The 25259-nt window shown below is 48.3% G+C and overlaps 2 protein-coding genes, 1 long non-coding RNA gene and 1 other non-coding gene across 4 annotated transcripts; 1 reads left to right on the top strand and 3 right to left on the bottom strand.

Annotated features, from left to right (window-relative positions):
• Positions 1 to 10583: 10583 nt before the first annotated feature.
• LOC120643602 (probable L-type lectin-domain containing receptor kinase S.5) lies at positions 10584 to 14736 on the bottom strand. Its single transcript, XM_039920011.1, has 3 exons — positions 13316 to 14736; positions 10981 to 11860; positions 10584 to 10817 (listed from the first exon to the last, which is right to left on the bottom strand). The coding sequence occupies exons 1-3, from the start codon at positions 14607 to 14609 to the stop codon at positions 10796 to 10798; spliced, it is 2196 nt and encodes a 731-aa protein (XP_039775945.1). The 5' UTR covers positions 14610 to 14736; the 3' UTR covers positions 10584 to 10795.
• A 216-nt stretch (positions 14737 to 14952) lies between these two features.
• Positions 14953 to 16833, top strand: LOC120643604. Its single transcript, XR_005663064.1, has 2 exons — positions 14953 to 15332; positions 16083 to 16833. It is a non-coding gene; the product is annotated as an uncharacterized LOC120643604 (long non-coding RNA).
• Positions 16560 to 19075, bottom strand: LOC120643603. The gene is made up of 3 exons (XM_039920012.1): positions 18942 to 19075; positions 17703 to 18025; positions 16560 to 17627 (listed from the first exon to the last, which is right to left on the bottom strand). The coding sequence occupies exons 2-3, from the start codon at positions 17945 to 17947 to the stop codon at positions 17084 to 17086; spliced, it is 789 nt and encodes a 262-aa protein (XP_039775946.1). The 5' UTR covers positions 17948 to 18025; positions 18942 to 19075; the 3' UTR covers positions 16560 to 17083.
• Positions 19076 to 21875: 2800 nt separating this feature from the next.
• On the bottom strand, positions 21876 to 21949 carry TRNAE-UUC. The gene has a single exon. It is a non-coding gene; the product is annotated as a tRNA-Glu (tRNA).
• Positions 21950 to 25259: the final 3310 nt, after the last annotated feature.

The raw sequence follows: 25259 nt of genomic DNA, 5'->3' as shown, positions 1-25259 counted from the left end.
CTCGAAGAGCACTCAAGGACCGAAGCCGGCGACCAGAGAAGGTGAATAGGAACCGATCAAAATTTCTTCGAAATTCAAATCGTCGGCCTATGTCCCAAAAACGTCCAAATCCTCAAGCGTTCTGACCAAAGTTTGGAGTAGCTATTGAAAAGCTAAACCAACACAAAAAGCCTCGAACGAGCGAGCGAAACCACGAAGTAAATCGGAAGCAAATCGGAAAAACTGCAGAACTGATCTGCCTGGACCGGTCTGACCGGTGCACTGGACCGGTCTGACCGGTCGAGTCTGTTCAAAATCCAGCAGACCGGTCTGACCGGTTTTGCCTACCGGTCTGACCGGTGGCACCCAGAAAACCCCGAAAAACTTAGATTCAAACGGTGAATCTCGACCAAACGACCACGAAAATCGATGAAACTTGGGGGATTGCTTCGCCCCTACCCCGTGAATATATCCCCAAAAGATCTCGTCCCAAAGATCAACGAATCGTGAGAATTATGAGGAGATCAAAAGGGATTGGGGTTTTCTCAAACACTCAAGAACTTCAATTCAAAAAGCTCGTGATTCCACAGGGTTTAGGACAGGGCTAGTAGCACGGGAAACACGGCAAAGAACTCGTAACCTCCTAGCAATCAAGTGCACCAAAAACGAAATCGAAATTTCATCGAACAAGGCACAAAACGAGGAGATGGATTGATTCAAACCGCCCATAGGGCACGAGGAGGTTAGGGCCTCCTTTCCCAATCAAATCCATAAGAGTTTTCACACAAACAACATTCAAATCTACCCTAAAGAGATGAACATGGAGAGAGGAACACAGGGGCGGCGGCCTGGGGAAACAGAGAATTCACAGACATAATACAAAAGCCGCACTTGACCTAACACAAGTGAAGGGGTATTTATACCCACGGGACCGGTCAGACCGGTAGGCTGCACCGGTCAGACCGGTTGGCCTGCAGCACCCCCTGTACACGATCTCATCCGACGGCCGAGGTTCTTTCTTCGAAACGAAGTCTTCTCCGCGATGCCGCCGTCTTGACGAAGATCCAGTCCACGATTTTGGAGGGTCCGCGAAACCCGGGTAGGTGGCCGGTTTTGAGAAAACCGCAAAAACCTCACGCGCGGGAAGATTCCCGCCTCCGCACCGTGGCCCTAGACGCCGTTCCCGCCCTGGCCTTCTGACGGCCCTAGACGCCGCCCGACGCCCGTCACCTCCTCGCCCGCAGCGAGGCCCTAGACGCCGTCGACGCCCGTCGCCTCCGTCAGTCCCGAGACCGACGCCCGTGCCTCCACGACTTGGCGTCTTCAACCGCCGTCCACCTCCTTGGTTTTGTGGCGCAAACCAAGAAACCCGCCTTCCGTCGCCGCTTGCGCCCTCGATCCAGGAGTGGACGCCACAGCTGCCGCCCGGTCCGAGCTCCGGTCCCGGCTGCCCTTCACCGCCGTCCACCGCACGGTCCATCGGCCACAGCACCTCCACGGCAGCTCCCCGTCGACACTCGACGCCCGTGTACCTGTAATCCAAAGACCAAGCGCACGATCACACCGCACGGTTGATAATTCACTCATCACAAGCAGGATAGAGTACTCTCGTTCCTCAATCTCCCCCTTGATGAGTGCATTGTCAACACACCACAAACGAACCAAGAGAAGTGAAACCAAAGAAGAGCAAAGAAGCACGAAAGAGAAGAACTCAAGCCAGTGACGAAAAGCTCAGAAAGGCAAGAACAGTCACTTACTCAAGCAAAGATCGATTCCCTAAAACAAGGGCAACGGCTTGACGCAATCGATCAAAAGCCAAAACATGACTCCTCAAAGACAGAGGTAACGCTCGACGCAGTCATGCAAGAAGCAGAGGGAAAACGAGAAAAACCAGGAGCCAAAACCAAAGCAGAAACTCCCCAAGCAAAACTTTTCCCTCTCACAAGTGCAACTCTCCCAAAATGATGCACTCTCAAAGCCCTGTGCACAACAAGTTTTTCAAAAATCAAACAAATCTCCCCCTTGTTCGATCACTTCTCTCAAAATTCTCCCCCTTGTTAGCACATGCACACATCAAGGCTATAAAGACTTAGAGCTCCCCCTGAAGCTGAGACTCCCCCTGAATAGATGTTGTGCAATGAATGCAATGCAGGAGGTGTAAGTGAAAGTATTCAAGGATACAGAGATATGAGCAACATCTAGTCTCAAGCACGTGTGCATCCATAAACCAGACCTGCATCTAGCTCAACAGGGTATATCAAATCAGTCTAGAGTTAGGCAAGTTCAGTTTAGGAGAAATAAAAGCATCACCCATGATCTAGCACTAACAAGTAGAGAATGGAAAGCAGTGCTAATCATACTCATACAGGTGATCCAAACTCAGCAAAAAACAAGTTGTTAACATTCATTTTTCAATCAATTTTATATCAAGCAATTCTTAATGCCAGGGGTTGAAAGCTTGTCATGCTTCACTTAGCAACGAGGCCAAGCCTATGCCAAAAGACAATCAGAAGCTTAAAGCACTCGTTTCAGTTATGCACAGCCTTGCCCGGATTCTCACAAATGCAAAGTGAGCCGTCCTGAAAGCTCGATCAGTGCGACAAGCAATCCCACCTGAATATTTTCAATCCATTTCAAGAATAGTTCAAGCAATTTTATCAGATTTAGATCATTTCAAGTATGAATTGCTGAACGAAAAGCCACACTAGCATGAATAAGATAGCAAAACATATCAACACGCCCTAACATGCTAGTAGCCAAAACAGGGTGATCATGTTTTCAGATTTTCAAAACAAAATAGCTTAACTCAGATGATGTCATATACACAGTGGAGCAAGCTATACATGATCAAGTTCATCAACTCACACTAGCAGGCACTAGAAGATCATAGCAATGTATACAAAAATGCTAATGCAAGTGAGATAATGCAAGATGCAAACATGTACAATGCATATGCATAATGCAACTACCAAACCTAGAAAACAAAAAGAAGAGCAAAACAAGACCTACAAAGCTAACCAAAGAAATATCAGCGATCAAAAGGGGTAACAAACCCCAAGCTCCCCTCGCAAGCGAGCAAAGGTGTCCTGCTCTAGCGGTTTGGTTAGTATATCTGCGGTTTGCCTCTCTGAAGGGACATTGATCAGGTCTATGTGTCCTCTCTCATGGTTATCTCGTAGGAAGTGGAACCGGATATCTATGTGTTTGGTTCTGGAGTGTAGGACAGGGTTCTTTACAATGCTAATGGCTGACATGTTGTCTACAAAGATGGGAACCCTACCGAAACTCAATCCATAATCCTGCAAGGTTTGTTTCATCCAAAGTATCTGGGAGCAGCAGCTAGCAGCGGCAACATACTCAGCTTCTGTGGAAGAAAGCGCTACGCTAGCCTGGTTGCGAGAGGACCAAGACACCAAAGATGTACTGAGAAATTGACAAGTGCCGGATGTCGACTTGCGATCCAACCGACATCCACCGAAATCGGCATCAGAAAAGCCCACCAAAATCAGAGAAGAATCCATAGAATACCAAAAACCAAATTCAGGGGTGAATTTCAGATACCTGAAGATGCGTTTCGCCACCTGCTTGTGGGAGGTGCGCGGCGAAGCCTGATACCGCGCGCAGAGGCAGACACCGAACTGGATGTCCGGTCGCGTCGCCGTGAGGTACAGGAGAGAGCCGATCATGCTCCTGTACTTCTTCTGGTCCACCGCCTCACCATCCAAGTCCTCATCAAGCGCCGTCGATGTGCTGATCGGAGTTGGCTGAGGAGACAAGTCGCTCATGTCGAATTTCCGCAGCAAGTCTCGAGTGTACTTGGCTTGATGGACAAAAGTGCCCTGAGGAGTTTGCTTGATCTGCAGCCCTAGGAAGAACTGCAACTCGCCCATCATGTTCATCTCGAACTCCCTGGACATCTGATCAGAAAACTTGGAGACAAGAGCGTGAGAAGAGCCACCAAAGATAATATCATCCACGTATATCTGAACTAAAAGAAAATCAGTGCCAGATCGCATGAGGAACAAAGTTTTATCCACACATCCCATTTTAAAGCCCTGAGCCAGCAAAAAGGTTTTCAATCTATCATACCAAGATCTAGGTGCCTGTTTCAAACCGTAAAGTGCTTTCTGGAGTTTATAAATATGGTTTGGAAACTTGGGATTTTCGAAACCAGGGGTTGCTTCACATAAACTTCTTCTTCGATAAAACCATTCAAGAAGGCAGATTTAACATCCATTTGGAAAACCTTAAAACCCTTGGAAGCAGCAAATGCAAGAAAGATTCGAATAGCTTCCAAACGAGCAACAGGGGCAAATGTTTCCTCAAAATCAATACCCTCTTTTTGGCAAAACCCCTGGGCAACAAGTCGAGCCTTGTTCCGAACAACCAAACCATCCTCACCCTGCTTGTTTTTGAAAACCCACTTCATTCCGATGGGATTACAAGCAGGTGGAGGCTCGACTAAAACCCAAACTTGGTTTCTTTCAAAATTTTCAAGTTCCTTATGCATGGCATTGACCCAATTAGAATCAGAAAGAGCGTGTCCAATATCTTTGGGCTCAAAAGAGGCAATAACCGCTGAATGAGCAAAACCAGCGATACTTGTTACCTTGGACCTGGTGACTCACTCGTTGAGATCACCTAGCATCTGTTGAGGTGGATGGCGACGCTGAATGTGTAGCGGCGCTTCCCGTGTCGAAGTCGCTTCCTCCTCAACCAAAGCTGGTGCCTCCTCAGGTGCAGCTGGTGTAGCCTGAGTCACCTCCTCGAACAGCCCCCGTGAAGTAGACGTAGTCGGATCGGGGCCGTCGTCATCGTCCGAACTCGTGGCAGAGATAGCTGGGTCCACAGCACGCGTGGTAGCCTCAGCGTCACCCTCTGCAGTTTCTTCCTCCTCATCTTCAAAGATGGAGGTGCCGAGCTCATCATCTCCTGCAACTTCAAAGACAGAAGAATTGCACGGTGCAGTCTCGTCGAAAGTGACTTCACAAGTCTCTCTGACGATGTTAGTATCAATAATCAGCACACGGTACGCTCTAGAGTGAGAAGCATATCCGAGAAAAATACCGTCAGACGAGCGAGACTTAAACTTATCAAGATTTCCATCTTTCAGCACAAAGCACCGGCAACCGAAAACTCTGAGATGGTCAACACGGGGCTGGCGTCCAAACCGCAACTCATAAGAAGTCCTGTGCATGAAAGCACGCAAGAAAATGCGGTTGGACACGTAACAAGCGGTGTTAACCGCCTCAGCCCAGTATTTGCGAGGAGTCCTATGCTCATCGAGCATCGTCCTCGCCATCTCAACCAGCGTCCGATTCTTTCGCTCTACAACTCCATTCTGCTGTGGAGTGTAGGGAGAAGAATACTGGTGTTCAAGCCCTTGATCACTGCAAAAGGCGTCAAAACGAGTGTTTTTGAATTCTGTGCCATTGTCACTGCGGATCGCTCTCATGGCCTGGGGTAACTCGTTTTTCAACCTCAAGATCAAGTCTCGAACAAACTCGAAAGCCTCATCCTTGGTTCTCATGAAAAAGACCCAAGAATAGCGAGAAAAGTCGTCCACAATCACAAGCACATACCTCTTCCCACCAACAGACATCACCCAAGAAGGACCAACTGTGTCCATGTGTAGCAACTCTCCAGGGTGAGCGGTCATCACCTGATTAACAGGTGGATGTGAAGTAGCAATCATCTTCCCGTGGCGACACAGATGGCAAACAAGGTCCTTTTCAAACTTCAATCTGGGCAATCCTCGGATCAGGCCAAGTGAGCTCAGTCTTGACAACAAATCGAAACTCAAATGTCCAAGTCTCCTATGCCACTTCCACAAATCAGAAGAAGGACCAGCCATCAAGTAATGAGAAGGGCCAAAAGGAGTTTCAGAGAAGTCAACCAAGAAAACTCGATCGCGAGGTGTAATCCGGCAAACCAAATCTCTTCTGGAATTAAGAACACGCGAACAACCCTCCTTAAAGCGAACCTCAAACCCCTCATCAAGAAGTTGCGACACAGAGAGCAAATTAAAGCCAAGATTCGAAACCAAAGCAACTTCTCTCAGGGTAAAGCGATCAGAAACTCGAACAGCGCCAAGTCCACGTACCTTCCCTCTTCCATTATCCCCGAACACAATGTACTCCTTTGAGCGCATCGGGGTGAGGCTGGAGAACCATTTGTCATTTCCGGTCATGTGGCGCGAACAACCGGAGTCCATGATCCACCTGTTCTCCAAGCCTCCGACCTGCACATCAGTAGTGAGACAAAGGGTGAGCAAATGTCTCAACACTGGGGTTAGCAAAGTGAGAAGCAAACCAGTGTCGAGCCATTTGCTCTAACGAAGGGTTAGCAAAACCAGACAAAGCGTATCCCCCGTCCCGTCTACCGCGTGACTGACGAACACCACCGTGAGGAAAGCGTGGAGCCTTAAAACCTCCTCCAAAGCCTCGGTCCCATGATCCATAGTCGTACTGAAAACGACCAGGAGCACGGCCGGCAAAGCGACCACCCGCTGGAGCACGGTAACCACCACCATCTCCCTGACCTCCACCTACATGGCGCGCCCTAGCAACTCGCCTATCACCACGCCGAGGAGGACCATGCAGCCGAGCAAAGTACATGTCCGCGTTCCGTCTCTCCTGCTCTCTCCACACAGCCCGCTTTCTCCTGAAGCAAAACTCCTCCAGGTGACCTTCCCTGTCACAGAACTCGCAGTGGTACCTCACCTCACGCTTGGGAGGTGGAGGCCTAGCCTGCGGACGGGGAGGAGCAGCCCTCTTCTTCTGGGCAACCTGGGCTGTGGCAGCAGGGAGCGTGTCAAGGGGATTCCTCAGCTCATTGGGCTTTGGAACCCAAACCTGCTTCTGCGGAGGTGCTTTCGGTGGTTCTTTAAGCACACCATCCGCGGGGTCAACAAGCGAAGGCTGCGTGCTCGTGCTAGCAGTGTTTCCAGCAGCCTTGCCAATCTTACCATACAACCTGTCAAAGTCTGACTTCGTGTATGTGTAACCGACCCCAAACCCATCACCACGCTTGAACTGCTTAATCATCATGCCCAACTGCGGTTCACTAATAGAAACCCAACTCAGAATCGCCCTAAGGTATGTGTTCTCATTCTCCAAGTTGGCTTTCTCTACCGCAAAATTATCCAAATCAGAGATTAAACCAGGGCAAACAGAGCAGTCAATAGGTGGGCTAGACTCTATGACCTTAGTCTTTCCAAAAGACTTGATCAAAGCGTTCTTCTCCTCTATCTCCGACCTAAGCGTGGGACAAAGCTTACAAGCACCAAGCAAAACAGGCCTAGATCTAAGCTCCTCTAGTTCACAAACAATAGTAGCAAACTTGGACTGCAAAGAAGCCAGATCAGACTTGAAGATAGGACACTCATCGCATTCAAGCACATCACTAACAATGGGAGCGTCCTTGACAAGTTCAAGCTCATGCTTGGCCTTGGCTAGCTCGTGAGACACGTCAGAAAGCGAAGTCTTAGCAACATCTAAGTTCGCGACATTCTCATCATGCTTGGCACGGAGAGCAACAAGATCATTCATGTGAGATATGCAGCCAGCGCACTCATCCTCACTAGATTTCTCCCTAGCACAAGCCAGCTCAGTACTAAGCTTTCTACGCTCTCTAGCTGCTTCCTTAAGCAGCCTCTTCTGGTTGTCGAGAGCGGCATACAACTCCCTAACCTCTGTATCAAGCAGGTCGATTGTGGAGTTTACCTCTGAATCGCTCTCGGATCTAGGAGAAGAGCCGGAGTGCGTCGGTGTAGCATGTCCACATGAAGACGCACGAGCACCATCGGCTTCGCCCGCCATGGTGCAGAAGCTCTTGCGCCGACTGGCCGCCAAGCAAAGGCCGATGAAGCCGGTGGCTTCCTTGTCCCGCTTCTTCTTCTTCTTGTCGTCGTCGTCGGAGGTCGGTGAAGAAGAGCGGTCAGTGTCGGAGCTCTTGTCGAGGTCGCTGAGCTGCGCTAGGAAGGCCTTCTCCCGCTTCTTGGCCTTATACTGGAAGCGCTTCTTGAGCTACTCCTTGTCGAAGCGTCCTTCCCGATCACGACTGCGGTGCTTGTGGCGCCGACGCTCCTTGTTGGAGCCTCCCTCGTCGCAGTCGCGGTGGCGGTAGTTGTCGAAGGAGTTGTTCTGGCCACCACCGGACTTCCTAGGGCAATCGGCGATGAAATGGTTCAGATCGCCGTAGTTGTAGCTCCCGGAGTTCTTCTTCCTCTGCCTGTTGTGGTAGACGCGCTGAAACTTGCTGATGAGAAGGCACAAGTCGTCGTCGCCCAGCGTCTCCAGCTGCTCATCTGAAACAGAAGACAAAGAGGCAAGAGAAAAGCCAAGAGCAGAGTTAGCATTAGAGCTCGATCCACCTGGGCCAGTCACAAGAGCGACGCTCTTGGAAGAAGGGGCACCATTGAGCTTGGCTCGTGTCTGGTTATCCACCTCCGTGGCCTTGAGTTTGCTGAAAAGCTCGTTCACTATCAGAGTCTCATAGCCTGCAGAGTCAATGATCGTGTTCACCTTGAGATCCCACACAGAGCGGTCAAGTGCGTAGAGCAACTTGAGAACCTTCTCGTGCTCTGTGTACTCAAGGGCACCAACAGATCTGTTCGCATTGATCTTGTTCACAATCGACTGAAAACGACTAAACATCAGGTCAATGCTCTCACCCGGCGCCTGTGTGAAGTTCTCGTACTCACGCCGGTGAGTCTCGAACAGTCTGGCCTTCACCTGAGGTGTACCCTCGTGGTAGTTCTTAAGGTACGTCCAAATTTTGTGGGCTTCCTGAAAACCCTGGACGCGTGAGAACTCCGCACGAGAAACGCCAGCGAACAAGGCATTGACGGCCTTGGTATTAGCCTCGTGCTGGGTCACCTGAAGAGGCATGGTCCGAACAGCCATCACCTCGTAAAGCTGGTTCGTGGTAATTTCCCAGACCTCGGCTCCCATGCTCTGCAAGAAGGCTCTCATGCGAACCTTCCAGTAGGCATAGTCCTCGCCGGAAAACACCGGGATCTTACCAAGACTCGCCATGGTTGCCAAGTAGTTTTCGAACTGGTTAAGGTACTGAAAACCTCAACCAAGCTCTGATACCAATTGAAGGACCGAAGCCGGCGACCAGAGGGGGGTGTGAATGGGAGCCGATCAAAATTTCTTCGACATTCAAATCGTCGGCATATGTCCCAAAAACGCCCAAGCCCTCAAGCGTTCTAGCCAAAGTTTGGAGTAGCTATTGAAAACCTAAACCAACACAAAAGGCCTCGAACGAGCGAGCGAAACCACGAAGCAAATCGGAAGCAAATCGGAAAAACTACAGAACTGATCTGCCTGGACCGGTCTGACCGGTGCACTGGACCGGTCTGACCAGTCGAGTCTGTTCAAAATCCAGCAGACCTGTCTGACCGGTCTTGCCTACCGGTCTGACCGGTGGCACCCATAAAACCCCGAAAAACTTAGATTCAAATGGTGAATCTCGACCAAACGACCACGAAAATCGATGAAACTTGGGGGATTGCTTCGCCCCTATCCCGTGAACATATCCCCAAAAGATCTCGTCCCAAAGATTAACGAATCGTGAGAATTATGGGGGAGATCAAAAGGGATTGGGGTTTTCTCAAATACTCAAGAACTTCTATTCAAAAAGCTCGTGATTCCAGAGGGTTTAGGACAGGGCTAGTAGCATGGGAAACACGGCAAAGAACTGGTAACCTCCTAGCAATCAAGTGCACCAAAAACGAAATCGAAATTTCATCAAACAAGTCACAAAACGAGGAGATGGATTGATTCAAACCGCCCATAGGGCACGAGGAGGTTAGGGCCTCCTTTCCCAATCAAATCCACAAGAGTTCTCACACAAACAACATTCAAATCTACCCTAAATAGATGAACAGGGAGAGAGGAACACAGGGGCGACGGCCTAGGGAAACAGAGAATTCACGGACATAATACAAAAGCCGCACTTGACCTAACACAAGTGAAGGGGTATTTATACCCGCGGGACCGGTCAGACCGGTACGCTGGACCGGTCAGACCGGTTGGTTCGACCGGTCAGACCGGTGCCAGGAACCGGTCAGACCGGTTGGCCTGCAGCACCCCCTGTACACGATCTCATCCGACGGCCGATGTTCTTTCATCGAAACGAAGTCTTCTCCGCGATGCCGCCGTCTTGATGAAGATCCAGTTCACGGTTTTGGAGGGTCCGCAAAACCCGGGTAGGTGGCCGGTTTTGAGAAAACCGCAAAAACCTCACGCGCGGGAAGATTCCCGCCTCCGCGCCGTAGCCCTAGACGCCGTTCCCACCTCGGCCTTCTGACGGCCCTAGACGCCGCCCGACGCCCGTCACCTCCTCGCCCGCAGCGAGGCCCAAGACGTCGTCGACGCCCGTCGCCTCCGTCAGTCCCGAGACCGACGCCCGTGCCTCCACGACTTGGCGTCTTCAACCGCCGTCCGCCTGCTTGGTTTTGTGGTGCAAACCAAGAAACCCGTCTTTTGTCGCCGCTTGCGCCCTGGATCCAGGAGTGGACGCCACAGCTGCCGCCCGGTCCGAGCTCCGGTCCCGGCTGCTCTTCACCGCCGTCCACCGCACGGTCCATCGGCTACAGCACCTCCACGGCAGCTCCCCGTCGACACTCGACGCTTGTGTACCTGCAATCCAAAGACCAAGCGTACGATCACACCGCACGATTGACAATTCATTCATCACAAACAGGATAGAGTACTCTGTTTACTCAAGCACATGTGCGAACTCGCCGGGGGCGTGGTCCACCGGTCGTAGTTGGCCAACTGATGCAGAGTGCTGCAGGTTCAGACTTTCAGGTGTTTGCAGAGTCAACGCTACAAGTTCCGAACAGGAAACAGGAAAAAGAAATATGAATGAGCAGCTGGATGCCCAATAATCCAGGAGCTCTGGAATTCTGGACTACAAGAAAACAAAATCTTGGCAGGATTTTAAAAAGCATTTAGTGGTAAACGATAGATAGGAGAGTACTAGACTGACAGAGGCTGTTCCTGGCTGATCTCAGATATATGACTGGTCTGCCCCAGCTCGACCGTGCTAGTAGCAGAGCTCCCGTCCCAGTTACTCCCTGCCGTGCTATAGACAGGGTCTCGCGAACGCCAATCCTCGGGCGGCCACACGAACGTTGGCCTCTCAAGGGGCACGTCCGGCGCCGGCGCCAACTTGGTGAGCACCTGCACCACCTCCACCATGCTTGGGCGATCGGATGGGTTGGGGTTGGTGCATGCCAATCCAAGCAGCAGCAGGCGTTTAGCTTCGTCGACGACGACGTCGTCATCGTCGTCGTCGTCCAGCTGACCGTCCGCTGCGGCGAGCACGCCGTGAGCAGCCTCGAGCAGCTTCCCTTCCCGGTGAAGACGCCAGACCCAATCCGTGATGTGGTCGTCGTCAGGCCCGACGTCCCCGTTCTTCTTGCCGGTGACCACCTCGAGGATGAGCACCCCAAACGCGTAGGTGTCGGTCTGGCGCGTGGCCTTGTGCCTCATCGCGTAGTCCGGCGCGATGTAGCCGAAGGTGCCGGCGACGCCGGTGACGGAGCTCCTGTTGACGGCGACCGTGCAGGCGATGCCGAAGTCGCCGAGGCGAGCGCGGAAGGTCGAGTCGAGCATGATGTTGCTGGCCTTGATGTCGCGGTGCAGCACCATCGGCTCGTGCTCGTGATGAACATAGTGCAGGCCCGTAGCTATGTCCCTGGCGATGCCGTAGCGGGTGTGCCATTGCCCAAGGCATGTGCTTTCTTCTTGCTGCTGCTGCCGCCTGATGGAGATTATTATGCCTCTCGGGAAGAGGTGCTGATCCAAGCTACCGTTGGTCATGTACTCGTAGATAAGTAGTGGCTCACCTTTGTTGTAGGACCAGCCTGAAAGAATTTGCGCACAACATGATTGAGATAGCATTGATTCGTCATTATTCAAAATACTAGTTTCGTTCAACGTAGTTAGTTTCGTTCAACGATTAGGTAAACTACCAATATATATGGTCTTCGGGATTAGACTTGACCATTGACTTACTATAAGGGCAGCTGTAACATGCTTACCAAAAAGGTGCAAAGAAGAGCAAAGAAGAGAGAAGAAGAAGAAGACATGTGGCAACTTTGGGTACTGCGGCATAGATTATTTTATTCATCTCAGCCGAAGCGATTAATGCTAGCCGTTGGAAGAGAAGAAGACAGGACGTGGAAAGATAGAGAAGAAGAGATATTTCTAATCAGTAATCACTGTGAAACCTACCTTAATATTGACTACTAGAACATTGCGCGGCATTGCCGCGAAGAAATATGCCCTCCAGTTCAGATTTATTTTAAGAAATTGAACTGCAAAAAGTCCGGGGGTTTGTAAAATTGGTAGACTGCGGGGGTTATTTGGTAAATTTGGCATCGACGGAGTACCGGTCGATTACTGAAAAGTTCAAGGGTTTTTTCATAAAATTGATGGACTTCAGAATCATTTTAACAAAGTTTAGGATTTTTTTACAAAATTCACAGAGTATGGCACGGTTACTAAAAGTTCAGGTTTTTTATGTAAAGTAAGGCTCCACAAAGTCCGATGGATTTTTCGTTAAATTGATGGACTCCGTGTTCATTTTAATAAAGCTCGGTTTTTTTTTGTAAAATTTACGTCTCTATCTATTTCTGACCGTCGGATCGCGATCCGACGGCCGATATTTTCCGGCCTACGTGGCCCATCTCCCTGGCCAGGACCGCGACGCGGTTTGGTAAATTTGTTGTCGACGGAGTACCGGTCGATTACTGAAAAGTTCAAGGGTTTTTTTATAAAATTGATGGACTTCAGAATCATTTTAACAAAGTTTATGGTTTTTTTTACAAAATTCATGGAGTACGGCACGGTTACTAAAAGTTTAGGGTTTTTTTTGTAAATTAAGGCTCCACAAAGTCCGAGGGGTTTTCCGTTAAATTGATGGACTCCGTGTTCATTTTAATAAAGCTCGGTTTTTTTTGCAAAATTTACGTCACTATCTATTTCTGACCGTCGGATCGCGATCCGATGGCCGATATTTTCCGGCCTACGTGGCCCATCTCCTTGGCCAGAAAAGAAAGATAGGTGGACAACGTCGGAGCAATATGGACTATAGCTTTATTACCATCTGCTGACGTGTCTTTCACTAGCAATTTCTAATTTATAGTAGTATCTACACCAGGAGTAATTTAGTACTACTAAAACAATTTGAAATGTGAATCTAGCCTAATAGTTTTTGGACACTAAACATGTAAATACTATAGTATTGTACTTATATACATATACATATAAAAGGAAGAAAGAATCAAGAGTGCAGAATGGCTATTATTGGTACTCACCGACGAGTGGGACAATGTTCTTGTGGCGTAGACGGTTGATGATGCTGACCTCCGCCAGGAAGTCGTCGTAGCGTTGGTCCTCCACATCCCGCGTGAACTTCTTGACGGCCACCTCCATCCCTCGCCCTCTTCTCAGGGAAGCAGCGGGAAGCGTGCATCGGTACACAGCCCCGAATCCACCCTTCCCCAGCTTCATGCTCTCATGGAAGCTCTTGGTGGCCCTCTTGATGTCGGCGTAGTCGACCTGGGTGGGCACCCCGGGCAGGCGCTGCATGGTCTTGGCAAGCTTGTCCTGCTCCTTCTTCCACCTCCTGTACTTCGAGTTGAAGTAGAGGTATGCAGCGGCGGCGGTGATGGCGACAGCAGCTGCCGATCCAAGGACCGAGAACACTATGATGTTCCTGTTCCCCTTCGCCGGCGGCGTCGTCCCTACTTGCGGCGGTAGCGGAAAGGAATAGGGGAGCCTTTCGGCCGTCAAGCTCCATGAGTCGAGCTGCAGGAGCTGCCCCATCGAGGAGTGGAAGCCAAAGGATGCTGTTGTTGGCATGATGTCGCTCATCTTGACGATCGCGGTGGCGGTGCTCGGCGTTCCATCTACAGCATCGACGGAGACTGACATGCGGTGCTCAACGTGGTCGTAATCGATCCACACACTGTAGTTGCTCCTCGAGGAGGAATTGCCCGGCGACGCCATGGCAATCTGCACCAAGCTAATGTTACGCGGATCATCTGCTGTCCCGTAAACGGTGCTGATCTGTGCATAGATATGGCTGCCGGACACAGTGCTGGATGTGTAGTCGGAGGCCCCATTGGGATTGGGTGGAAAAGACGAGGGGTACCCTAAAGAATCAGCGAGGGAATCAGGGTGGATGGCGAAGGCAAGGCTGCTATCTGCTGCTTTCGTCTGGTTGATGCTCATAGTGAACCTGAAGTTGAACGACGCCTCATTGAGGCCCGTCCCATAATCCCTGTAATTCCACAAAAAAATTGGCTGAAGGATGAAGAACCAACCATTGGCGGACAGGTTGAATGCTGGATCGTCAGTTCCCATGTAAGATCCCAGGGCACCCCTTCTGACTGACACCGTACTGCTTGAGTTGGTGAGGAACAGCAAGCCATCCGTTTCCTTGAATTTAGATCCCAGGGTGTAGGCTTCCAAATAATTCTTCTGGTTGGATTCGGCAGAGCAGCAGAGAGGAGAGCTTATGATGAGGAGCAGGATGGTGCAGAAACATGGGACGCCGGGGAACGGAAGCTTATTATGATTCTGCTGGGAGGCCATGCCCATGGCCATCGTCTAAGTAAGTAATCTTTCCAGGCTTGCGCTGCTCAGGGCTTGCTTTATAATAAGCGCTGGCATGGCACCCATGGCAATTGACGAGCCACTACTACATTTCCAGATGATGACCCCTTTTCCTTTAAATCTGAAAATAAAAAAAAGATGATGACCCGTTCAATGGAAAAGGTTAGTTTCAGACAACGACGATACATCAGCTTACGTCTCACACGGCACAAGTCAACCTGTCTTGATTAAAATGAGAATTCCGTGTCCTCTCCCAGTTGCCGTGTAAGGCTATTTGCAACGGTGGCCCCCTAAACCACCCTGAACCGCTACAGTACCGGTTTTCTCTCCAAAATTCATCTGCAGCGGCAGCCGTGATCTCATCCTCCAAAATCCTGGGAGGCCGTCCCCTCCCCCAAATTTCGGGGAGTCCTTCTCCTAGCCATCCCCTCCCTCGTCGCCGCATCCCCCTCGTCGCCGCCTCCCTCTGGTCGTCGCCGCCGCCTCCTCCTCGCCACCTCCCTCTTGCCGTCGCCGCCTCTCCCTCCTCGCCACTTCCCTCTCGCCGTCGCCGCCTCCCCCACGTCCTCCACCTGCGCCGGCCCAGCACCGACCCGTGCCGTGCCGCTCCATCCACGGAGCGCCGGCACCACCAGCCGCACCCGTCCCCGACAGCAACGCGCACACCACGGCAGCATCTCTGGAGAGCACCGGATCGACCCAATCGCCTCCAAAGTGAGTATTTCTCCTGTTCTCCTGCAAAACATTAGATCTAGATTTCTGCTCTACTGCTGTGTGGATGAGCCACCTAGGTTCAGATTAGTTCGCAAATTTTTCACTAGTGAGTAGTGCCGGACCGGATTATCAATCAATACTACGCACCACTTGGATTTGTAAGTGAGTAGACCGGATTATCAATCAATACTACGTGTGCTTTGCTTTCTGCTAGTGCTTTGCTTTCTGGTTGGTTAGCTAGCTAATTTGTTAGTGCTTTGCTTTCTGCTAGTGCTTTGCTAATCTGCTAGTGCTTTGCTAATTTGTTTTCTGCTAGTGCTTTGCTAATTTGCTTTCTGCTAGTGCTTTCTACTAGTGCGTTGCTAATTAGCTAGCTAATTTGTTAGTGCTTTGCTAATCTGCTAGTGCTTTGCTTTCTGCTAGTGCTTTGCTTTCTGGTTGGTTAGCTAGCTAACGTGTCTCTAGATAGCCATTTTTCCTGTGAATTTGGTGCTTTTGCAGTAGATGCAATAGTCCTGTAGTGGACACATTTCGACATCGGATGCCTTAAATCATATGACCTACAGGCTACCTATCTTGGCCCTAGCTGATTTGAAATGTATTTAGTTGGTGCTGTTTAGCTTGCATGCTAAATATCTGTTATGATGACCATAGAATCTACATGTTTCTATTGAAGTTTCTAACCAACAGTATTGATCATCTTGCTCTTTACTATATATGTTGACTGCAATTTTCTTTGGAACAATGTAGGATGGATGCTTTCTTTATCGATCTCAACGATGCAGCACAGGGTGTTGGTATTGGAGAAGTTTCTGAATCTTCCATGGGCGGTTTCTGCTTCCAAGGTGGGGGCAACAAGGAACAAATAGACCAACTTATCAACATATGAAGACAACATGTTCTGCAAATCGTGGCTGGAAATTAGCTGCGATCCTGTTGTCAACACCGGCCAGAGGAAGGAAGCCTTTTGGATTCGTGTGCTCAACAGATACAATTCCAAATGCAGCAGCTATCTGACGAGGACCCAAAAATCCATTATGAGTCGTTGGGATCACATCAAGGCTGAAGTAAGCAAGTTCTCTGGATACATGGCTGAGATGATCCGTTCCAATTCTAGTGGCATGTCGGATGCAGATAAGTCAGTGGCTGCTGCTACTGATTTTGCTAGTGTGGAGAAGCACAATTTCACGCTCATGCACTGAACAAAAAAAAAGAAAAAACTACAGTTTCTAAAGCATTACAACTGAAGCAAAAGAAAAAAACTAGATTGAACCATATCGCATCCAGTTGTGCTCTATGAGATCCTTCTGAAGTTGGATATGGCGAGCTTGGTCACGCAACTTGTGATGTGTTGCTACAAGTGCTTCCCGTTCCGCTACATTTCCACCTGAAGGATTGACTTGTCTGCCAATGTTGTCGAAGTTGGTATTGATGGCCTCAGTCTTCTTATCCTTGACAATCATGTTATGTATGATAATACAAGCGGTCATAATATCAGAAAGCTGCTCCCTGTCCCCTCCATAAGCCGGCCCACAGATTACTGCCCACCTAGACTGAAGAACTCCCAAAGCTCTCTCAATATCCTTGCGTGCACCCTCTTGCACAGCAGCAAAACGTTGTGTCTTCCTCTCCATTGGATGGCGAACACTCTTGACAAATGCTAGCCAATCAAGGTATATACCATCTGCAAGGTAGTACCCCATGTCATATGTCCGTCCCTTGACGGTGAAGTGAACAGGAGGTGACTCTCCTCAGATGTATGCTGAGAAAATAGGCCCCCTCTGCAGAACATTGATATCATTGCAACTGCCTGGAAGGCCAAAGTAGGCATGCCATATCCAAAGGTCATGAGATGCTACAGCCTCCAAGATCATGGATGGGTGCTTCCCACGTCCAGTGAACATGCCCTTCCAAGCAGTAGGGCAGTTCCGCCATTCCCAGTGCATACAATCTATGCTACCAAGCATACCTGGGAAACCTCGTCTCTCACCCTCTTGCAGTAGACGAGCCACATCGACAGGTATTGGAGAACGCAGGTATTCCTCCCCAAAGGCAGCTATAACAACACTGCAGAAATGGTTAAGAGCCTCATGAGCCGTTGACGTGCCAATTTGCACATACTCATCAACGGCGTCTAACGGCAAGCCATACGCCAGTATGCGCATTGCGGCCACCATCTTCTGCAAAGCACTCAATCCTAAAAGCCCAGTACAATCCTCGCGTTGCTGGAAGTAGCTGCCCACAGACTGAACTGCATTAAGAATGCGGATGAAGACGTGACGCTTCATACGGAACCTGCAAGATAGAAAATATAAGCAACATGCACATATTGAGAGAAAAGACAATAATTTGACATGCCATGTTCTATACCTTTCACGAAACTTTTCAGGGGTGTAAATAGGATTGGCAGCAAAGTATTGGCATATGATCCTTGCATCTCCATCAGCACGTTCTCTGGGGACAAATCGTCTCACATGTATTGATCCGTGGTAGGAGCTCTCTGCATCCATGGCTGACACCAGAGTGTGTATGTCGTCGTCATCATTGAGAAACTCATAATTCGGGTTATCCTCAGCAATCAAGTAACAAGCAAGGGTACAATCTTCGTCCTCCATTGTTTGGTATATGCAATCATTGGGTATATGCAATCACTGGGTATGCATCATATAGATTCATCATGCTCAGTTCAGCTTCTGTAATTTAAAATAAATCTGCAATAAGTATGTGGAGACTATATTGGCTAGAAGCAAAGAATAGTTTAAAATGAAAGGTAAAGGCAAAAAATAGTTGAGGTAGATAGAATGGTGCTGCCCTCTCATTTTGAATACATGGTGCTGTGAATCGTGTATAGATCCATGAATGTATATATATACAATCATTGGGTATGCATCATATAGATCCAAAATACTCATACAGAAAAAAGAGCATAAAAATTTAAGGGCTCACTTGATACCCATGTCTAGCACTGCTATCATCAAGAAGAACATGTCATGTCTAGGCATGAGACAAGCCATGAGAACCTCAGGACTTCAATAATTCTGTGGGGACAATCTGGCTAGCCTTAGGTATTATGTGGCTGAACAAACAACGAGCAGCATTCTTATCCATAGTTTTGAAGCTATCTAGCAGCTACATAATTGTTGTTTCTAAGAAAAAGGAGGAGCAAACCACAAAGGCATGTTAAAAGGAGGCGTACAATTAGATTGTTGAAAGATAAACAAAGAGAAGCATATAGTTGCAGTTCAATTGCTAAAATATATGAATGTGAAGGAAAACAGGAGCCTTCCTACAAAAAGTAACATAGAGGTGTATAGCAGAGGTCAGCAGATTAAAAATGTGCCCCAATTTTTCTTCATGGTTCTAGTACAAATGGAAATCTTAACTTTTCAAGGAGTCAAAAAATGTCCTGGATTCAAATAAAGAAGGTAATAGGAATAAAAGTAATGGTGGTGAAACTTCATTACTCATTGTTTTACGGTGACAGAGCAAGAACATTGGTGGCACAAATTTTGTACTTCTTCTCACTGGCTTCCTTCTCTCCTTTTGCAAAAAGCAAAAATGAATGTAAAGCACACCAGATCCATGGAAGGTTTGGGAGGTTTGCTTTACCATTGATCAAGTTCTTGGAAGGATGGAAGTGGAACCCGGCGATGTACTGGGCTTTGGATTGTGGGCGGTGAGCTGGGGATCGACAATGGACGGCGGAATGGCCGCCTCCTCCAGATCGAGTTGCCGCCGATGTGGGACGCCCCGGCAAGCTGCCACCGATTTGGGGAGGAGCGAGGGCACGACCGCCGATGTGGGGAGGAGCGAGGGTGCGGTCGCCGGCGAGAAAGAGGAGGGGGCGTGGGGGAGGAGGGGCCGACCGGCTTCCGGCGCTCGGCAAGGCGGCGGCGGCCCGGCGCGTCGATGACGGAAGCGGCTCGATGGGGCAGCAGCCGCGTGCTGCAGTGCAGGGGAGCGGAGGTGCACGGCGACGAGCCGAGGACGTGGGCGAGCGCAGGGCGAGGGCCCGGGCAGCGGCGGCAGCTTTGGAGGGTCAAATTACAGGGCACTGTTGCAATTGACGATGAAATTTACAGGGTCAAAGTTTACATGGTACTAGATATATTACTTTGGAGGGTGAAATTTAGGGGGTACCATTGTAGATAGCCTAACTGCAGATGACCCGAAACGGACGATATGTTGCTGCTGTGAGGAAGAACATTCATATAGTCATGCCTAGAGAGTACAGGCTCTAGCTGAATTTCGTTAACAAGAAGACAAGCTCGGTCGACCTATCTTGCTTTGGCATGCTTTCTCTCCAAGAGTTTCTAATCTCCTTTCCCCATTCTTGTTTTTTTAGAAAAAAGAAAAAAAAATTCTCCAATAATTCTCTATCTAAATTTCTCATTTCTTAATAATTGACAAATTAGACTCTTTTGTGCGTAAAAATACAAACTTGCTTTTTTTTTCGTCACCGTCTTCTTCCCGCGCCTAGCCGCCGTCCGCCCTGCCCTGTGCCCCTGTCCACTCTGCAGTGTCCGCCGCTATTGGGCGTTGACCACGTGCGTGGCCTGCGCTTGGCCTGCCCTGTCCGCCGGCGTGGTGCGCATGTTCTGGCCTGCTGTGGCCTTGGCCTTGCTGTGGCCTGCTTCAGTTGGTCATGGCATGGGTGGCCTTGGCCTGCGGGTGCACCATGTTCTGGCCTGCATGTCCTTGGACGATCAGGGAGGGGCGGCGGCTGCAGGTGGTGGCGCCGGCGCACGGTGGGCTGCATCGGCGGCGGATGGAAAAGCAGGGAAACCAGAATTTCTCTTTTTTGGAGTAAAAATAAAAAATTATTGGAGATGAATCTTTTTGACTTCTCATATCTATTTGAGGAGCTGACAAACAACAAATTTTGAGAAAAAAGTATAGAGAACTCTTTGAGATGCTCTCAGACTAGGCGAAGTCTGAGGGCCCACATGTAACAAGAAGTTTCAACAAATTCCAACAAATACCCTATTATCCGCTTCACAAGTATTGCTAGCGAACGTAAACAAACTTTGGCACAACATTGAGGCAGAGCTGCTGGCTATTCCCTCTATTCCAAATTATTAGTCGTTTCTAACTTTTCTACATATATAAATTTTACTATGCATCATCTAGATATAATATATATCTAGATAGATACATAACAAAAATTATACACTTAGAAAAAATTGAAATTGCAAATAATCTAGGATGAGCAGGCGTCCGAGACCAGGTTGGCGGAATGACGTACGACACAGTAGTCGGTGGCTACTCTTGCTTTTTAGATAGACCCATTGTGCTTGGTAGGTGCGTTCAACGGTCAAGTCAACAGGTGTAATATACTTCTAGCTAGGAACCAATGAAATCTGATAGGGGCTCATGAAATCATACAGGTGCAAAAGACAACACAAAAAAGCATAAGCACGCCTGCACGGTAAAGACAAGTAGAAAGGCGGAAGGGTTTATGTCGAAGTCAAAATGGAAGCTACGTTAAGCAGCACACCACAAGGGAAACACACAACGAATGTTACAGAGAAGATGCGGCCAGGTTTGGATACTACAGGGTTTATTATAATCCCTATTCACATCGGATGTTTGAATACAAATTAGAAGTATTAATTAGAAATGCAAAAAGTATCTCTACTACATCGTAGGGATATTTTTATGTCCAAGACTCCAAATGTAAGACAAAATAGCAGAGACATTGACCTTTGCATTGACCAATAATAAAGGTGTGTGTGCCTGCGTTGTGTGTGTTGTACTGTATAATCTTAAAAAAATAGAGAGGACTAGATTGCACTACACCGAGGAAGGAGTTATGAACTTATGATGCACCTAGGCGGATTGGCCCCGGCCTTCCCATTTTGCACAATCTCACCATGATCCAATAAGAGCAAGAGGCATATAATCCATCAACACACTGAGGCATGTGTTCAGTTGAGTCATTTATCGCACACACACCATATATATGGAGTTGTATTTTATTTCTAGGATAGGTAAATATGTGGTACGGCATGTGAATCTTCCTCGATGGATGAAGGTGTAGGTACAGTATAGGTCTTAGTGTATTTTTCATTCCATGAATGCGTGATGCAGGACTGCAGCATGTGAAGCCAAAATTATAATTTAATTAAAATATTTGAAATCTCCCAAATATATCTCAGTTGTGAACTTTGTCGTGTGAGGAAGAAGACGATCATCAGAGGGGGGAAAAGCTCCAAATTCCACCTTTTAGCTCTGCCATGTGCTGAACATGAACATCGAAGAGTGAACGAAGGAAAAAAGAAAAAGAATGTTGTGCCGTCTGAGTTCTGAGCGAAATAATAATAGAAAAAAGAGCAAGAATGATTCCAAATATATCTCAGTTGTGCACTTTGTCGTGTGAGGAAGAAGACGAACATCAGAGGGGGGAAAAGCTCCAAATTCCACCTTTTAGCTCTGCCATGTGCTGAACATGAACATCGAAGAGTGAACGAAGGAAAAAAGAAAAAGAATGTTGTGCCATCTGTGTTCTGAGCGAAATAATAATAGAAAAAAGAGCAAGAATGATTCCATTGCCGGGATTTGAACCCGGGTCGCCTGGGTGAAAGCCAGGTATCCTAACCGGACTAGACGACAATGGATTTGATGATAAAGCTATGTGGTATTTTTCAAGTCCTGTTGTGTACCTGTGAGTGTGTCAAGATTTGTTAGGAAGGAGCTTTCGAAAGTCTTAAGTCCAGTACCACTATCGGATAGGATGTGAATGCCATCTGCCCGGAGGAGCTAACGAATCAAAAGTTATAAAGAATAAAGGTACTAGTGGCATACACCTAAGTGATTATCAACTGTGGTTTCAGGCAAATGTTGAATCAGAATGGAATATATCATGAGTCTGCGTTGGGTTTTGTTGCAAAGATAGTGTTTTTTTTGTGAGGAATGTGCAAAGATAGTGTTTAGCACTTCTATTGGCAGTGGTAACATTCGAGCTTATGATCATCAATAAGATTTTTTTTAAAATAATATTATTTTAATAGTTAATCGCAGAAATAAATAGCGAATTTTTTTTGCAAAAATATGTGCCAGTCGGCTATTGGGGAGTCGACTTCTGACGTGGCCGGCCACCGTGACACCCCGGGACCGCGCTCGACTGGCTGTCGGTGTCGAAAGGACTTGTCGGCCATTGAACGGCCGACAGGCCTATTCTGCGCCGATAGCCCAGTCGGCCCCGATGGGCCAGTATAGCCGACAGGCCTGTCAGCTCCCCAATAGCCGACAGGGGCTAGTCGGCCAGTGGGGAGCCGACTGGTCCCCCTGTCCCCCCTCCCTGCATTTAGGGCTGTCCCTTTTGGCCGCTTATAAATACACATTTTGGACTTTCCTGAGCAGGAGATTTTCATTGAAATAAATACGTGCTACAGCCGGCTATTCAGAGAACGATGCACGGTTTTATTACGAACGAGAACAACTTCCAGAACTACAACGAGTACACAAACAAAGCACGCAGAACAAAATATTACATAGGGAGCTAGAAGAGGCTTCAAAACAAACACACAACATATTGGTTGGGAAGGAACCTAACTTATTCAAGACGCATGATATTGGTTTGTCACAGCAGGATTGATCCGATGAAATGGACCAGTACAGCGTGCATCATTCACGGCCACTACCGTTGCCAGGTTTGGCTTTGTCAATGCCAGACCTTCTTCAACTACGCCACATATTCCTGATCATGATGACTGATGCATGTATCAATCCACTCATGGAAATGACAGAAATGAGTATTCGTCTCCTGAAATGCGTGCTTTCATAAACAAGAAACGAAACAAAGTTGTTAGAAATATTCAAAAAAACTAGACAAACATATTCAAAAAAATAGCTATACCTTTTGGACTTCCTCAATGTTTTTACAAGACCAATACCTCTGGCCAAAAGTCTCGTACTCACGCGATATGTTGGGAACACAACGCATCTGACAATAGCAATAGGGTGGCTCTACACCTTTCGGCCATACCTTGCAATCCGTAACACATCTAGTTGGATCGTTAGGAGGGCCTCCTAAATGTGCCTCCATTTCCCGACGCATAGCAGCCCTAGATGAGGAGCTCATAATGGTTCCAATATGTTCTAAGGTAAATGGTCTCTACTCTCGACAACAACATCCTCGTCTTTTATACACGCAGCACTGCCTCCATCGTCCTTTCAAAAAGCAACGGAGTCACGAGCTTACAACAGCGAAGAAGGACTCAGGATGTAATCATATTGAAATAGTATTGTAAATAGTGACTTCTCATGTTGTGATGTCCTTTCAAACAACGACGGAGTCACGAGTTGAAGCACGCCGAAGTCTATCATTTAGGATTCTCAGTGCCGTTTCACGTCAACAGTTGTATGTCGGATTGTTAAATGTGATCACAAAAATTTAAATTGGATACTTAGCATTGGATGCTTGTACATGCTACTCGGTGTGCAGGCAAAGACATGACCACTCACTGGTCCGCACTTTTGCTCTAGCACGCTAGGCATGGACAAGACCACTCACTAATTCGCACATGACGCTCCCGTTCTGCAGGCTCAGACGTGACAGGTCACTGGTCCGTGCTGCTGCGCTCGCACGCAATACACGGACAAGAGCACTAATTGATTCGCACTGCCGCGCTCGCTGCCAATCCACTTTTGTGGACGCGACTACTCTCTGTCGCGCACTACTGCGCTCGCACGCCAGGCAATGCGATGACCACTCCCAAAATCTGTACAAATATCGGCATGATAGAGCCTCCACCCCACAGGACACTCCCCAGAAGCACGCAGCCGCACAGCACAACCACCACATCTATGCACGATGTCTTCCTCAGGATCGAGCGAGATCCCATGGAACAAGGTGAGGGAACCAGCACCTGAAGGAATGCTGGTGCCTATGTGCTTCTGCGGTTCCTTATGCAAGCTCATGAAGTCAAAGGTTTTGGGCGACTTCTTCGGAATGAGGTTTTTTTATGTGCGAGAACTACGCGCACGACCCGCCGAAGCGTCGCGGCCAGGATAGACCTAAGGTACGACATGAATGTAATGTTTGTAGTTACGGATTTGGCAGCAAATTCTAACTTGCGTTGGACATAGATTCCACCCCCTCTTTGTGATTTCATGCAGTGGGTGGACACGGAACAGACCCAGCAAGATAAGGAGTGGGTTCAACTTCAAGCAAGGTGGGCTACGGAAAGGTGGCAATGAATGTTGCACGAGGAAGAGAAAGAGGAGAAGCGTAAGAAAGAGCAAGAAGAGATCCGCAAAAGGATTCAGAAAGTGGAGCGTCAGGAGGCGGAGGAACGGGAAGCGGATAGGGAGAGGAAGCGAGAGAGGGCACGCTGTGCAAAGGAAGTAGGGCCCGATGCGATTAGGAAGGGAAAATATCCTCGATGCACTCAGTAAATCATAAGAGTTGTAGTCCCAGCATTTTATTTTCCCTAAGGCATGTTAGGTTTAGTTTCATCACGAGGCTATCGTGTTGCACATGCCACTGCACTTCGTTCATCAAGTTTACCATTTCGGGCAAAGGCCTTTTGTGTCATGTTACCGTAGTAGTAGAGATGCAATGGTCCGATGCAAGCTTATCTATCTCACCAGCATTTGTACTTTGTAATAGGAGCCAGGAATTTATGCATCGTTTCGTACTTCATTATATGGTTTTTAGAATACTCGACTGAATTGAACGTGACATAGGGAATTTAAATTACACAACCGGTGCAGTGGCATGTAATGGCAGAGGTGCCATAACTAAACCTAACATGCCTTGTGAAATTTAAAGAACACAATCGTTGCAGTGGCATGTAATGGCAGAGGTGCCATAACTGAACCTAACATGCCTTAGGGAATATAAATTACTACAAACAATCTAACGTTGTTACAGGAAGTGGTAATGCACTTAGTAGTAATCTCACCTAGCAAACTGAGTTGAAT

This window comes from Panicum virgatum, chromosome 8K (assembly GCF_016808335.1).
Source record: "Panicum virgatum strain AP13 chromosome 8K, P.virgatum_v5, whole genome shotgun sequence".
NCBI lineage: Eukaryota > Viridiplantae > Streptophyta > Magnoliopsida > Poales > Poaceae > Panicum > Panicum virgatum.
The sequence above is the reverse complement of the archived record's forward strand: the minus strand, read 5'-3'. Positions and strand labels throughout refer to the sequence as shown.